Raw genomic sequence first — 16,474 nt, forward strand, 5'->3', positions numbered from 1 at the left:
CTGCATTTTTCTCTATCAAATTGTGCCTATAATCAGATATATTGTCCTTAGGGGTCTCAATACTATTTTCTGGAGCAAACGGATCAAAATTACAAATAAAATCTTGAATAGATTTGGTCACTACTGGTTCTGTCTCAACATTATCATTATTATTTGGGTTGAAGCTTGAAACAAATTCCCGAATTGCTTTAAGGGATTCATCATCTTCAGGTTCATCAGTTGTCAAATCTACTGGTGAATTATCAACTGGACCTTCTAAAAGATTTTCAAAAAATTCCTCATCTGTTGCAGGGCAATCTAAATTAACAATATCTTTATTTTCAAAATCATTTTTATTAAGTTTAGTTTCTAAGTCACAGATCTTCAAATATTGCAGTATTGGGGTGTTATCATTTTTGCAGTTTCCTTTAACATTATTTTTCATGAGATTGTTACATAGAGTATTTTTTATTAAGGTTTTAATTTTATATGAACTTGGAGTGTCAGTATTTCCACCTGAACTTCGTAGTACACTTAAAGAAATTTTCAAGACAATCTTGATTTATCCTATTAGTTAAAATGACATTTTAAGGCTAAATAGGTTTAAAAGCCAACCATCTATACATGGAATATTACTTTTACTTCCAATAAAAGTTATGTTTGACAGCATATCAGCTTTTTCAGATAAGAAATTAATATTATTACTATCACTAAGTGCACATTTCCTCTCTTTAAAACGAAATACACAGCTGCTGTTAAATACATCAAACGATTCATCATCATTTATAAATAATGCTGTATTTTCCGCTTGTTGCAGTAATGCCCCTAATGCTGCATGTGTAAATAAACCAGCTGCTACACTACGGCTAAACACCTGTGCTACTAGATTCACTCGCATTTTATCAAAACCGGTGTTGAAGACATGTGATGCGCTAAGTTTTTTTGTGATAACTGTAGCCACATCTGAGAATCTGCTTCAAAAAATTTCTCTATATATTTCCATGACACCTTTTGTCCACCAACTTGCATGTCATATTTCTTAAAATTGTTTCTGATACTTTTTAAAAGGTGTGGTGTATCATAAAAGAAATACACATTTTCCCCTTCGTGTGAGAAAAAAAGGCTTTTCTATGGAAATATTAAGATTTTTAAACAACCTTCTATTATTTGGATCTTGGTCGCAGACCAAAAATGTTGGGTATAAACATGCATTATTTAATTTACCAATACAGTCAGTTACCATATACATTAAGGTATCACCTTTAATAGATTTTGTAAATAAAAAATACCCCAGTACTTGCTTCCATTTGGAAACTATGCCTTTTGCCATAATGATCATGGCATACTGAGCAGGGTCTTGCCCTTTGCCATACTGGCTAAGATCTTCAAATCCTTCTACCACATCTTTACTTATATTAAACTCTACATCAGATTTAATGGATATAGCATCAAAGATAATGCCACAGTATTTATCATTTTCATTCACTGATAAAGCTTTCTGTTTTGACAATTTAAAAACCGACTCCTTCCAGCCAACATCAAAATCAATCTTGGATACCCAGTACCTCAGCATTCTCGCTGTTAGTAAAGTAAATATCTTGCTGATAAAGTTATAAGCTCTGAGACTTTTGAAATAAATTCCAAGAGAGAAACATTTTTGAGAAAGTGAATATCTCCTACCATATTTGGAGACGCCTGCTAATTTCATTTGTGTTTTAAAAAATTATAGAGCTGTGCCAAATATATTTGCTTGCATTTTTTATAATTGTAGATGGCAGGGTACATGTATCACAATTTTTTTGGTTTACCTTCATTTGTTCAAATTTTTTCATAAGTCTACAAATCTGCATCCGTTGCTTCTTTATTAGTGCACACTGGTTCTTCTTTTTCCTTTGCAAGCTGCTGGTAGACTCTGAAAAAAAAAACATTAAAAGAATAATCCAGTGCAAAAACAATTGGTATAGACATAAGAATGACTATTAAATTTATATATATATATATATATATATATATATATATATCATATATATATATATTATATATATATATATATATATACAGTATATATATATATATATATATATATATATATATATATATATATATATATATATATATATATACGGTAGGCCTATATATAAAATTTAAAAAAATGTATTTATTTAATTGTATTTCAGAACTGACCCTTTATTGGTGAAAAATATTTTGTTTTGATCTCTGAAAAATAATGATTCATAGTAACATCTTACCATTTGATTTTAGGGTTGTGAATGTTGGTTCTCCTTCTTCATGTAACCCTAATTGTATGGTCTCATACTGTATTTCAGGCTTTTGTAAATTGTCATTTCCAGTGAGAATGCTACAATCAACCTCATCATTAGTAGTAGTTGTAGTAGTAGCAGCAGTAGGATAAGGGGTAGCAGTAGTAGCAGCAGTAGGAGGAGGGGTAGCAGTAGTAGCAGCAGTAGGGGTAGTAATAGTAGCAGTATTAGTAGCATATGTAGGTCTAGCAGTCATAATAGTTGTAGCTGGACTAACACTTGCAGCAGCAAAACCAATATTATCCATAATGCTTGTTACTGTGGCATTACTGTACACTTCACTCACAGTATCTTTTGGATAATCAGCAGTAAATTCTGGAAATGCAAATTTGAAATGAAACAAATGCCATATCATACTTTTACATTTGGCTGATAAAATCATAATTTTATGCATAAATATATACAAAAACACTACTAAACAAAATTTTCTTACCAATATCTGACTGAACATTTCCACTTGATTCAATATTTTCACAATGTTCTTTAGAATTCCTTGGTCAGTTGATAGATGAACCCTATAGCCATATTACAACTATTAGTCTAATACTTTTTCACTGAAGACAAAGTGAATATATATGTAGCATAATATAGCAAAATCTTATAAGGTCAATCTACACCTACTATATGAATTCTAGTTAAGAAAAGCAAAACGGTAATATCTACCAAAACCATAGCCCATTTACCATGTTTCAAGGATGAAGTTTTTATCTCAGATGATCTATTCTCCACAGCAGGAATGGTACCTACAAGATTAACTATATTTAGAATAATTGTGATGCATTTACCATTTCAGAAAAGCTAAACATATACAAACTGCACATCAATACTGCACATCAAATACACACCATATTCAAGGTTGTGCAAATTATTGTTGGGATAAGCCAGCAACCAGTTTGAGGTATACTGTAATTTGATTGGTGGTGTAAATCTATTGATGTATCTGAAAATATGTATTACAACAATAAGTGCATTATACAAAACATATGTATATGAATAAATACACAAAAATCATTTTACTAAATTATGCACTGCAGTTATATAAATTATCAGACATACATACATAAATGAATAGATATATCCAAAATTGCACTTGGAAAAAAATATAAATAGGATGAAACAAAGAATGCCATGAAGGAAAATGAAAGGTGAAAATACTGGCAAGGGCTCTCTGTGTACTTTATTCTGCTATCAGATTAAAGTACGGTAAAAGAGCTTGCGAGAATACTCACCCTTCATTTTCCTTTGTAGCATACCCACGTGTAAAAAGGCATCTAAACTTTATATGACAACAATTAAATATGTTATTTTCCTTAGTAAAATCAATTTTTGAATATACTTACCCGATGATCATATAGCTGTCAGCTCTGCTGCCCGACAGAAAAAACCTATGGGCGGAATACGCCAGCGATCGCTATACAGGTGGGGGTGTACATCAACAGCGCCATCTGTCAAGTAGGTACTCAAGTACTCGATGTCAACATAGAACCAATTTTCTCCTCTGTCCACTGGGTCTCTATTGGGGAGGAAGGGTGGGTCCTTTAATTTATGATCATCGGGTAAGTATATTCAAAAATTTATTTTACTAAGGAAAATGTTATTTTCATTAGTAAAATAAATTTTTGAATATACTTACCCGATGATCATGTAGCTGTCAACTCTGTTGCCCGACAGAAATCTACGGTCGGGATACGCCAGCGATCGCTATACAGGTGGGGGTGTACACAACAGCGCCATCTGTGAGCAGGTACTCAAGTACTTCTTGTCAACAAGAACTCAATTTTCTCCTCGGTCCACTGGTTCTCTATGGGGAGGAAGGGCGGGTCCTTAAATTCATGATCATCGGGTAAGTATATTCAAAAATTTATTTTACTAATGAAAATAACATTTTTCAATATTAATCTTACCCGATGATCATGTAGCTGATTCACACCCAGGGTGGTGGGTGGAGACCAGCATACATGTTAACAAAGAAGCTAAGTATCCCGTATTTCATTTTATTAGTTATTCAAAAATAACATAAAATAAATAAGTACCTGGTAAGGAAGACGACTTGAACCATTACTCTGCCTTTATTAAGTACGTCTTCCTTACTGAGCGTAGCGGTCCTCTTAGGATGCTGAACGACTCTTAGGTGCTGAAGTATAAAGGGCTGCAACCCATACTAAAGGACCTCATCACAACCTCTAACCTCGGCGCTTCTCAAGAAAGAATTGACCACCCGCCAAATCAACAAGGATGCGGAAGGCTTCTTAGCCGACCGTACAACCCATAAAAAGTATTCAAGAGAAAGGTTAAAAAGGTTATGGGATTATGGGAATGTAGTGGCTGAGCCCTCACCTACTACTGCACTCGCTGCTACGAATGGTCCCAGGGTGTAGCAGTTCTCGTAAAGAGACTGGACATCTTTGAGATAGAATGATGCGAACACTGACTTGCTTCTCCAATAGGTTGCATCCATAACACTCTGCAGAGAACGGTTCTGTTTGAAGGCCACTGAAGTAGCCACAGCTCTCACTTCATGTGTCCTTACCTTCAGCAAAGCAAGGTCTTCTTCCTTCAGATGAGAATGTGCTTCCCTAATCAGAAGCCTGATGTAGTAAGAAACTGAGTTCTTATACATTGGAAGAGAAGGCTTCTTGATAGCACACCATAAGGCTTCTGATTGTCCTCGTAAAGGTTTTGACCTTTTTAGATAGTACCTAAGAGCTCTAACTGGCAAAGTACTCTCTCCAGTTCGTTCCCCACCAAGTTGGACAGGCTTGGGATCTCGAACGACTTAGGCCAAGGACGTGAAGGAAGCTCGTTTTTAGCAAAAAACCGAGCTGCAAGGAACATGTAGCCGTTTCAGATGTGAAAACTATGTTCCTGCTGAAGGCGTGGATCTCACTTACTCTTTTAGCTGTTGCCAAGCACACGAGGAAAAGAGTTTTTAATGTGAGGTCCTTAAAAGAGGCTGATTGGAGAGGTTCAAATCTTGATGACATAAGGAACCTTAGGACCACGTCTAGATTCCAGCCTGGAGTGGACAACCGACGTTCCTTTGAGGTCTCAAAAGACCTAAGGAGGTCCTGTAGATCTTTGTTGGTGGAAAGATCCAAGCCTCTGTGGCGGAAAACCGCTGCCAACATACTTCTGTAACCCTTGATCGTAGGAGCTGAAAGGGATCTTACGTTCCTTAGATGTAACAGGAAGTCAGCAATCTGGGTTACAGTGGTACTGGTTGAGGAAAATGCATTGGCCTTGCACCAGCTTCGGAAGACTTCCCATTTAGACTGATAGACTCTGAGAGTGGATGTCCTCCTTGCTCTGGCAATCGCTCTGGCTGCCTCCTTCGAAAAGCCTCTAGCTCTTGAGAGTCTTTCGATAGTCTGAAGGCAGTCAGACGAAGAGCGTGGAGGATTGGGTGTACCTTCTTTACGTGAGGTTGACGTAGAAGGTCCACTCTTAGAGGAAGAGTCCTGGGAATGTCGACCAGCCATTGCAGTACCTCTGTGAACCATTCTCTCGCGGGCCAGAGGGGAGCAACCAACGTCAGCCGTGTCCCTTTGTGAGAGGCGAACTTCTGAAGTACCCTGTTGACAATCTTGAACGGCGGGAATGCATACAGGTCGAGATGGGACCAATCCAGCAGAAAAGCATCCACGTGAACTGCTGCTGGGTCTGGAATCGGAGAACAAAACAACGGGAGCCTCTAGGTCATCGAGGTAGCGAACAGATCTATGGTTGGCTGACCCCACAGGGCCCAAAGTCTGCTGCAAACATTCTTGTGAAGGGTCCACTCTGTGGGGATGACCTGACCCTTCCGGCTGAGGCGATCTGCCATGACATTCATATCGCCCTGAATGAACCTCGTTACCAGCGTGAGCTTTCGATCTTTTGACCAGATGAGGAGGTCCCTTGTGATCTCTAACAACTTCCTCGAATGAGTCCCTCCCTGCTTGGAGATGTAAGCCAAGGCTGTGGTGTTGTCGGAGTTCACCTCCACCACCTTGTTTAGCTGGAGGGACTTGAAGTTTATCAAGGCCAGATGAACCGCCAACAACTCCTTGCAATTGATGTGAAGTGTCCTTTGCTCTTGATTCCATGTTCCCGAGCATTCCTGTCCGTCCAATGTCGCACCCCAGCCCGTGTCTGATGCGTCCGAGAAGAGACGGCGGTCGGGGTTCTGAACAGCCAAAGGTAGACCTTCCTTGAGAAGAAAGCTGTTCTTCCACCACGTTAGAGTAGACCTCATCTCTTCGGAAACAGGAACTGAGACCGTCTCTAGCGTCATGTCCTTTATCCAGTGAGCAGCTAGATGATACTGAAGGGGGCGGAGGTGGAGTCTCCCTAACTCGATGAACAGGGCCAGCGATGAAAGTGTCCCTGTTAGACTCATCCACTGCCTGACTGAGCATCGGTTCCTTCTCAGCATGCTCTGGATGCATTCTAGGGCTTGGTTGATCCTTGGGGCCGACGGAAAAGCCCGAAAAGCTCGACTCTGATTCTCCATACCCAGGTAGACAATGGTCTGGGATGGGACGAGCTGGGACTTCTCTAAATTGACCAGGAGGCCCAGTTCCTTGGTCAGATCCATAGTCCATCTGAGATTCTCCAGACAGCGACGACTTGTGGGAGCTCTTAAAAGCCAGTCGTCTGACGGAGCCGGACACAAGATCATGGTACTGCTGCACAGTCTGTGAACTGTCAACCATGGGGAAGCGAGGAAGTACAGCGACAACCCGAAACTGTCTAGACTGTCTGGGTAGTACAGACAACTCCTTATCGGGTTGCTGAGGTTGCCGCACTGCGTCACAACAAGTCACCTCTGCTGGTTGTTGAACGTCTTCCCAGTGAAACACTGACTCCATAAAAAAAAATCCTCTATCAAGGACTAAGCTTGGACTGCATGTCTTGCAACAAAGCTCAAGGTCTATGGGAGCAGGTGTGGCAACAGACGGGGTTAGCGACTGAAGCGGAACCATTTACCCTCCCTGGAAGCATGTTATGCTTAAATAAAAGTCCATAGGAGGCTAAGCAGCTTAAGGCTCCTCTCCAAATGACAGAGTCCTCAAGGGAATATCAGAAGGAGGGAGAACAGCACTTTCTCATCTACAGGGACCATATCCGAGAAAAGCTAAGTTCTCTCAATGAGGGTTTCATTGGTGCAAAAACAGCAGACCAGAAGGCAACGTTATGAAACTGCTTGACAGTCTGTGAACTGTCAAAAACTGAACTGTCAACCACAACAGGAGCGTGAGGACATACAGCACTGGTGTATAAGTAGCAGACCAGAAGGCAACGTCATGTAACTGCATGACAGTTTGTGAATTGGCAACAACCAAAGTTGTGTGGGGAAGCCTCAACTCCTGCCTGACTAGTTTGCTGCTGGCGAGTGGCGGTAACCACAGTGTGTTGCGGAGGCTGACACACCGTGTCAAAACACGGCAGCTTGTGGTAGCTCCCGCACGGCAACGGAGTGCTCTGTGTGTGGGAGTCATCATACATCTGGCAGGGTTGACTGTGCATGGGTGGAGGAGCTCTCACAACAAGAGTGTGAGAGCAGGAAGCCATGCCGGGCGCACAACCGTGGGAGGTGTAGGCCCACGGGTGCATCGTCAACCTTCTCCGCAGTAGGAGTGTGGGAGCTGGCAACAACAAAAGCAGAGTGCTGGTGCGTGGGAGGGGCTGCGGTGGGTTGAGGAGCATGCGGTATGGTATGCAGAGCATGCTGTAAGGTATGCAGAGCATGCTGTAAGGTATGCAGAGCATGCTGTAAGGTATGCAGAGCATGCTGTAAGGTATGCAGAGCATGCGGTATGGTATGCAGAGCATGAGGTAAGGCATGCGGCTCATGCTGCATGGTATGCGGCTCATGCTGCATGGTATGCGGAGCATGCTGTAAGGTCTGCAGAGCATGCTGCATGGGCTGAGGAGAATGCCGCATAGTGCTGGAACCCGGCAACTCCTGATGCGGCAGCTCACGCATGTTAGCAGATGGTGCAGCAAGAACATGCGTCTGGCAGTGAGGACTGCGCATCGGTGGAGGAGCTCTCACAGGTGTGGTGTGGGAGCAGGCAGCCGCAGTATCTGCTGAGCGCACAACCTCGGCGGGTTGTAGGTAAACAGGCTGCATTGTCAACCTTCCAGCATGATACTCCTGCATGAAGGAGCAAGCTGAGACTGTATAGTCTGCAGCATGGACCACTAGGGTCTATGAAAGACAACAACAAACGGAGCTACTGTCCGTTGTGACTGAGGGTCTAAAACAGCTGGTGCGGCAACAGACGGAGTTACTGCCTGTTGCGGTACCACCTAGCCTCTCTTAGGAGGTGTGCAGTTGTCGTACTGCAGCGAGTCCGAACTGCCCAGTGGCTACACCTAGGCCGTTGGACTTGCGCGGAAGGGACCGACTTGCACTTAAAAGCTGCAAGATTTGGTCCATGGTTTCTGCGAGAAACCTCTTCCGCAGACGAGGAATAAATGGGCTCTCTCGTCTTTGTGTGGGTGGGGTGATCACGTCGGCAACGTGTGTAGATACACCCGAAACCACAGAGGGAAACGTCTGTTCGTCGATCAAGGCCTGAGGAACCCATAAGTCCTTCGACATTACTTCTCCCCTGGGCTTGGGAGCTTGTAAGAGGTATCGGACTAGGTGAACCACTGGCACGAACAGACGAACCCTCGAACGCAACACTGTAACACTTTGCGCATATCACTTTATCACTTTTGATTTTCTGTTTGCACTTATTTCACTGAACTCGAAACTTTAAGTGGTTTGTACCTGAAACACGCAATCCTATCCTTCATTAAAAGGTAGTAATTGCGAAAACAGTATTACAATGTAACAGAAAAACATAATGAAAGATAAAGAATTCAGTGGCTGGAAAAGAGACTAAACACTAGATCAAATAAACTACGTTTAAAATCTCTCACCGCATAAAGCCTGGGAACAAGAATAAACTCTAGAAACGTTTTACCTTCTTCCCCTCTATCGACTAGGGAGAAGAGCAAAAAAAAAAAAAAACGAGAACAACGTTACCCGCTTGAACGAAACGTTTATCCTCCTCTCTCTCCCTCCGTCTCTTTCTCTCTCTCTCTCTCTTGACTTAGAACCTGAGAGATGAGCCCAAGTATATATATCGTTAAAACATATTATTTGTTAAAGGAAAAAAACTGAAAGGTTTCCCAAATAAAAAGTTCCTTTATTAGAATTAAAACCATTTAAGCTAAGAAAGAATGAACGAAACGCTAGAATCGGTTTACTCTTACTGCAACGTGAAACCGTGAATACTCTCTCTCTATCGTAACGATAGAGCGCAAGTTGAACGTTCTGAACGTCAACAACTGCGGAGACTAAACAAAACGTTAGTTCAACTTTGAAAACAGTACGAGACTTATCAAAGAAATTCTTTCAAAAACATAAAATTAAAATAGCATAAATTCTTAACAGGAAAAACGATATGACGAGCTCAATGTTAATTAACTTCGGTTCCAAGTAAGGACCGCCTACTATTAGGAAAGGTCGCATATTTTTTTTTTTTTTTTTTTTTTTTTTTTTAAGGAAAGTTAATCGAAGAGGCCTATAAATGGCGGAGAGAAATAAAATAAAAAGTGAAAGAGAGTCTATACTCTCTTCGACACCAACACTTCCGTCTAAGGGAAGGGTCGGCCATTTAAAAGTGAAAGAGAGTCCATACTCTCTTCGTCACCATAATTAATTCAAATTAATTCCAAAAGCTTGCTAAGCTAAAGATAAAGCTTCCTGAATAGCGAAGGCTAAACTCTAGAGCAAATACATCACCAAATCGTGAACAATAACTCCAGAATCAACAGCGTATCCAAGTAGGTCTAGCCGGAGGCACGACAGAGGAAAAATTGAGTTCTTGTTGACAAGAAGTACTTGAGTACCTGCTCACAGATGGCGCTGTTGTGTACACCCCCACCTGTATAGCGATCGCTGGCGTATCCCGACCGTAGATTTCTGTCGGGCAACAGAGTTGACAGCTACATGATCATCGGGTAAGATTAATATTGAAAAATAACATTTTTCAATATTAAACTTACCCGATGATCATATAGCTGATTCACACCCAGGGGGGTGGGTAGAGACCAGCATTACATGTTGACATTATTATGAGCTAAGTATTCCGTATTTCATTTTAGCAGTTATTCAAAATAACAAGCATAAAATAAATAAGTACCTGGTAAGGAAGACGACTTGAACAATTACTCTGCCTTTTTAAGTACGTCTTCCTTACTGAGCCTCGCGATCCTCATAGGATGCTGAGCGACTCCTAGGAGCTGAAGTATGAAGGGTTGCAACCCATACTAAAGGTCCTCATCAAAACCTCTAATCTAGGCGCTTCTCAAGAAATGACTTTGACCACCCGCCAAATCAAGTAGGATGCGAAAGGCTTCTTAGCCTTCCGGACAACCCAAAAATATTTCAAGAGAAAGATTAAAAAGGTTCTGGAATTAGGGAATTGTAGTGATGGAGCCCCCCACCACTACTGCACTCGTTGCTACGAATGGTCCCCAGAGTGTAGCAGTTCTCGTAAAGAGACTGGACATTCTTAAGATAAAAGACGCGAACACTGATTTGCTTTTCCAATAGGTTGCGTCGAATATACTTTGCAGAGATCTATTTTGTTTAAAGGCCACGGAAGTTGCGACAGCTCTAACTTCGTGTGTCCTTACCTTCAGCCAAGCTTGGTCTTCCTCATTCAGAAGGGGAATGAGCTTCTCGTATTAACAGTCTGATAAAATAGGATAAAGAATTCTCTGACATAGGCAAAGATGGATTCTTAACTGAACACCATAAAGCTTCAGACGGGCCTCGTAAAGGTTTTTAAAAAAGAACTTAAGAGCTCTTACAGGACATAATACTCTTTTTAGTTCATTTCCAACCATACGAAAAGTTTGGAATATCGAACGATATTGGTCAAGGGCCGAGAAGGCAGCTCGTGTTTGGCTAGAAAACCAAGTTGTAGAACATGTAGCCGTTTCGGATGAGAATCCGATGTTCTTGCTGAAGGCATGAATCTCACTGACTCTTTTAGCTGTGGTTAAGCATATCAGGAAAAGAGTCTTAAAGGTGAGATCTTTCAGGGAGGCTGATTGAAGCGGTTCGAACCTGTCTGACATAAGGAATCTTAGAACCACGTCTAAATTCCAACCAGGTGTAACCAAACGACGCTCCTTCGTGGTCTCAAAAGACTTAAGGAGGTCCTGTAGATCTTTATTGTTGGAAAGATCTAAGGCCTCTGTGACGGAAGACTGATGCCAACATGCTTCTGTAACCCTTGATAGTGGGAGCTGAAAGAGATCGTTCTTTCCTCAGATATAAGAGGAAGTCAGCTATTTGAGTTACAGAGGTACTGGTCGAGGATACGGATACTGACTTGCACCAGTTTCGGAAGATTTCCCACTTCGATTGGTAGACTCTAAGGGTGGATGTTCTCCTTGCTCTAGCAATCGCTCTGGTTGCCTCCTTCGAAAAACCTCTAGTTCTCGAGAGTCTTTCGATAGTCTGAAGGCAGTCAGACGAAGAGCGTGGAGGCCTTGGAGTACCTTCTTTACGCGTGGCAGACGTAGCAGGTCCACCCTTAGGGGAAGTGTTCTGGGAACGTCTACTAGCCATCGAAGTACCTCGGTGAGTTATTCTCTCGCGGGCCAGAGGGAAGCAACTAGCGTCAACTTTGTCCCTTCGTGAGAGGCGAACTTCTGCAGTACCTTGTTGACAATCTAGAACGGAGGGAATGCATATAGATCTAGATGTGACCAATCTAATAGAAAGGCATCTATATGAACTACTGCTGGGTCCGGGATAGGTGAGCAAAGTATTGGGAGCCTCTTGGTCATCGAGGTTGCGAAGAGATCTATGGTTGGCTGGCCCCCAGGTGGCCCAAAGTCTCTTGCATACATCCTTGTGGAGGGTCCAATATGTTGGAATTATATGTCCCCTTCCTACTGAGACAATCTGCTATGACATTCAAGTTGCCTTGGATGAACCTCGTTACTAGTGAAAAGTCTAGACCCTGTTGAACAGGTGAGGAGGTCTCTTGCGAACTCGTACCATGTCAGAGAGTAGGTCCCTCCTTGCTTGGAGATGTACGTCAAAGCAGGGTGTTGTCCGTGTTCACCTCCACCACTTTGCCTTGAAGGAGAGACCTGAAGCTTTTCCAGGTCAGACGTACTGCCAGTAGCTTCTTGCAGTTGAAATGCATTGTCCCTTTGACTCGAGTTCCATAATCCCGAGCATTCCCTACCGCCTAATGTCGCACCCCAGCCTACGTCCGATGCGTCCGAGAAGAGAACGTGGTTGGGAGTCTGAACAGACAGGGGAAGACCCTTTAAAAGGTTGATAAAGTCCTTTCACCAAGTCAGACCAGACTTTATCTTTCCGGAAACCGGGATCGAGACCGCTTCTAGCGTCTTGTCCTTTTCCAGTGAAAAGCTAGATGAAACAGAAGAGGGACGGAGGTGTAGTCTTCCAAGTGACACAAATTGAACCACGGATGACAGTGTCCCTAACCAGACTCATCCACAGCCTGACAGGGCAGTGTTCCTTCTTCAGCATCTTCTGGATGGATAGCAGGGCTGGGGGTTGATCGTCTTGTTCAGCAATGTCCCTCATCAGAGGGTTCCTCATCCGAAACTGATGAGGAAACGGCAACGGAGTGGGCAACGTCTGACTCGCTGAATCCGGTCGCACTGGTGGATGCGTGACGGAGCCGGACACAAGATCATGGTACTGCTGCACAGTCTGTGAACTGTCAACCATGGGGACGCGAGGAAGTACAGCGTCAACTCGAAACTGTCTAGGACTGTCTGGGTTGTGCAGTCAACCCCGTACCGGGTTGCTGAGGTTGCCGCACTGCGTCACAACAAGTCACCTCTGCTGGTTGTTGAACGTCTTCCTAGTGACACACTGAACGTCCACAACCACCTCCGAGAGTCGCTTAACGTCAACGTGCGACTGGCAACCCACACTGGGTCGCATCGGTGGAGGAACCAACTCAACTGGCGGACGCGAGTAGGATACCTCAGCGTCAACAGGGCGTAACAACCAACCGGTAGGAAGGGTTGTTGGCCAGAAGGTTCTTCTCCGTAAAAAAATCCTCTATCAAGGACACAAGCTTGGACTGCATGTCTTGCAACAAAGCCCATTAGGGTCTATGGGAGCAGGTGTGGCAACAGACGGGGTTAGCGACTGAAGCGGAACCATTTACCATCCCTGGAAGCCTTGTTATGCTTTAATTAAAGTCCATAGGAGGCTAAGCAGCTTAAGGGCTCCTCTCCAAATGACAGAGTCCCAAAGGAATATCAGAAGGAGGGAGAACAGCACTTTCTCATCTACAGGAACCATGTCCGAGAAAAGCTAGGTTATCTCAGTGAGGGTCTCACTGGTGCATAAGCAGCAGACCCAGAAGGCAACGTTATGTAACTGCTTGACAGTCTGTGAACTGTCAAAAACTGAACTGTCAACCACAACAGGTGCGTGAGGACATACAGCACTGGTGCATTAGTAGAAGACCAGAAGGCAACGTCATGTAACTGCTTGACAGTCTGTGAGCTGGCAACAACCAAAGCTGTGTGGGGAAGCCTCAACTCCTGACTGACTAGTCTGCTGCGGGCGAGTGGCGGTAACCACAGTGGGTTGCGGAGGCTGACACACCGTGTCAAAACACGGCAGCTTGTGGTAGCTCACGCACGGCAACGGAGTGCTCCGTGTGTCTGTGGGAGTCAGCATGCGTCTGGCAGGGTCGACTGCGCATGGGTGGAGGAGCTCTCACAACAAGAGTGTGGGAGCAGGCAGCCATGCTGGGCGCACAACCGTGGCAGGTTGTAGGCAAACGGGGTGCATCGTCAACCTTCTCCGCAGTCGGAGTGTGGGAGCAGGCAACAACCAAAGCGGAGTGGTGGTGCGTGGTGGGGGACTGCCGTGGGTTGCGGAAACTAACGCATCGCGTCAAAAACACGGCAGCTTGACTCCACCTTCCCACTGCTGATGCGGTAGCTCACGCATGTTAACGGAGGGTGCCGCACGTCGGCTAACGTTAACATGCGTCTGGCAGGGTCGATTGCGCATCGGAGGTGGAGCTCTCCGCAGCCGGAGTGTGGGAGCAGGCAGCCTCAGCGTGAGCTGGGCGCACAACCGTGGCAGGTTGTAGGCTAACAGGAGCAGTGTCAACCTTCTCCGCACGAAACTCCTGCATAACCACAGCTAACTGAGTCTGCAAAGACTGCAGTAAAGACCTCTTAGGGTCTACAAAAAACGGCAACAGACGGAGCTACTGTCCGTTGTGACTGAGGGTCAAAAACAGCTGGTGCGGCAACAGACGGAGTTACTGCCTGTTGCGGTACCACCTTGCCTCTCTTGGGAGGTGTGCAGTCGTCGGATGACTGCAGGCGAGTCCGAACTGACCTAGTGGCTACACCTAGGGCCGTTGGACTTGCGCGGAAGGGACCGACTTGCACTTAAAAAAGCTGCAAGATGTGGTCCATGGTTTCTTACGAGAAACCTCTTCCGCAGACGAGGAATAAATGGGCTCTCTCGTCTTTGTGTTGGTGGGGCGATCTTGGGTAGATACGCCCAAAACCACGGAGGGAAAAAACGTCTGTTCGTTGATCAAGGCCTGTGGAACATATAAGTCGTTCGACATTACTTCTCCCCTGGGGCTTGGGAGCTTGTAAGAGGTCCCGGACTAGGTGAACGACTGGCACGAACAGACGAACCCTTGGACGCAACACTGTAACACTTTGCGCATATCACTTTATCACTTTTGATTTTCTGTTTTGCACTTATTTCACTGAAATCGAAACTTTAACTGATTTCTACCTGAAACACGCAATCCTATCCTTCATTAAAAGGTAGTAATTGCGAAAACAGTCTTACAATGCAACAGAAAAACATAAATAAAGATAAAGAATTCAGTGGCTGGAAAAGAGACTAAACACTAGATCAAATAAACTACGTTTACAATCTCTCACCGCACAAAGCCTGGGAACAAGAATAAAACCCTAGAAACGTTTTACCTTCTTCCCCTACAGCGACTAGGGAGGAGAGTAAAAAAAAAAAAAAAACGAGAACAACGTTACCCCGCTTGAACGAAACGTTTATTCTCCTCTCTCTCCCTCCGTCTCTATCTCTCTCTCTCCCTCCGTCTCTATCTCTCTCTCTCTTCTCTCTTGATTTCGCACCTGAGAGAAGGGCCCAATTATATATCGTTATAACATGTATTTGCTAAAGGAAAAAAACTGAAAGGTTTTCCAAATAAAAAGTTCCCTTTAATTTAGAATTTAAACCATTAAGCTAAGAAAGAATGAACGAAACGCTAGAATCGGTTTACTCTTACTGCAAAGTGAAACCGTGATACACTCTCTCTCTATCGTAACGATAGAGCGCATGTTGAACGTTCTGAACGTCAACAACTGCGTAGACTAAAAAACTAAACGTTAGTTCATCTTTGAAAACAGTACGAGACTATCAAAGAAATTCTTTCATAAAACATTAAAATTAAAAAAAGTATTAAATTCTTTAAAGGTTAAATACGATATAACGGGCTCAATGTTAATTAACTTCGGTTCCAAGTTAGGACCGCCTACTATTAGGAAAGGTCGTATATAAACAAACATAAAATTTATTTTTATAAGTTTATAATAAATGGAAAGTTAATCGAAGAGGCCTATAAAGGCGGAGAGATATAAAATAAATAGATCTATAACGTGTTAAGCAAAATTACCAAAAACCTAAACACACTTCCGTCTAAGGGAAGGGTCGGCCATTTAAAAGTGAAAGAGAGTCCATACTCTCTTCGTCACCATAATTAAATCTATCCAAAACGAGTTCAAGTTTTGAAATGAAGAAAAACCCCTGCATAGCGAAAGCTCAAAACTGGAATAGTGTACTTCACCAAATCGTTGTGAAAACAAATCCAGTTAGGGACGGCGTATTTAGTAGGTCTTGCCAGTGGCACGACAGAGAGAAAATTGGTTCTATGTTGACATCGAGTACTTGAGTACCTACTTGACAGATGGCGCTGTTGATGTACACCCCCACCTGTATAGCGATCGCTGGCGTTATTCCGCCCGTAGGTTTTTTCTGTCGGGCAGCAGAGCTGACAGCTATATGATCATCGGGTAAGTTTATATTGAAAACAGCATTTTTCAATAACTCGCTTGTCTTTAAA

The 16,474-nt window shown here is 43.3% G+C and overlaps 1 protein-coding gene across 1 annotated transcript in view; it reads right to left on the minus strand.

The window, feature by feature from the left end:
- Window positions 1-16,474, minus strand: part of LOC137658988 (myotubularin-related protein DDB_G0290005-like) — a 33,657-nt gene that overhangs the window by 660 nt on the left and 16,523 nt on the right. Inside the window, exons 2-4 of the mRNA XM_068394094.1 lie at window positions 2,984-3,055; window positions 2,229-2,615; window positions 1,788-1,891 (exon numbers count right to left, since the gene is read on the minus strand). Of these exons, the coding sequence (XP_068250195.1) occupies window positions 1,788-1,891; window positions 2,229-2,615; window positions 2,984-3,055 (563 nt within the window). The remainder of the gene's footprint in view (window positions 1-1,787; window positions 1,892-2,228; window positions 2,616-2,983; window positions 3,056-16,474) is intronic.

Source organism: Palaemon carinicauda, chromosome 19 (genome assembly GCF_036898095.1).
Source record: "Palaemon carinicauda isolate YSFRI2023 chromosome 19, ASM3689809v2, whole genome shotgun sequence".
In the NCBI taxonomy this organism is placed as follows: Eukaryota; Metazoa; Arthropoda; class Malacostraca; order Decapoda; family Palaemonidae; genus Palaemon; species Palaemon carinicauda.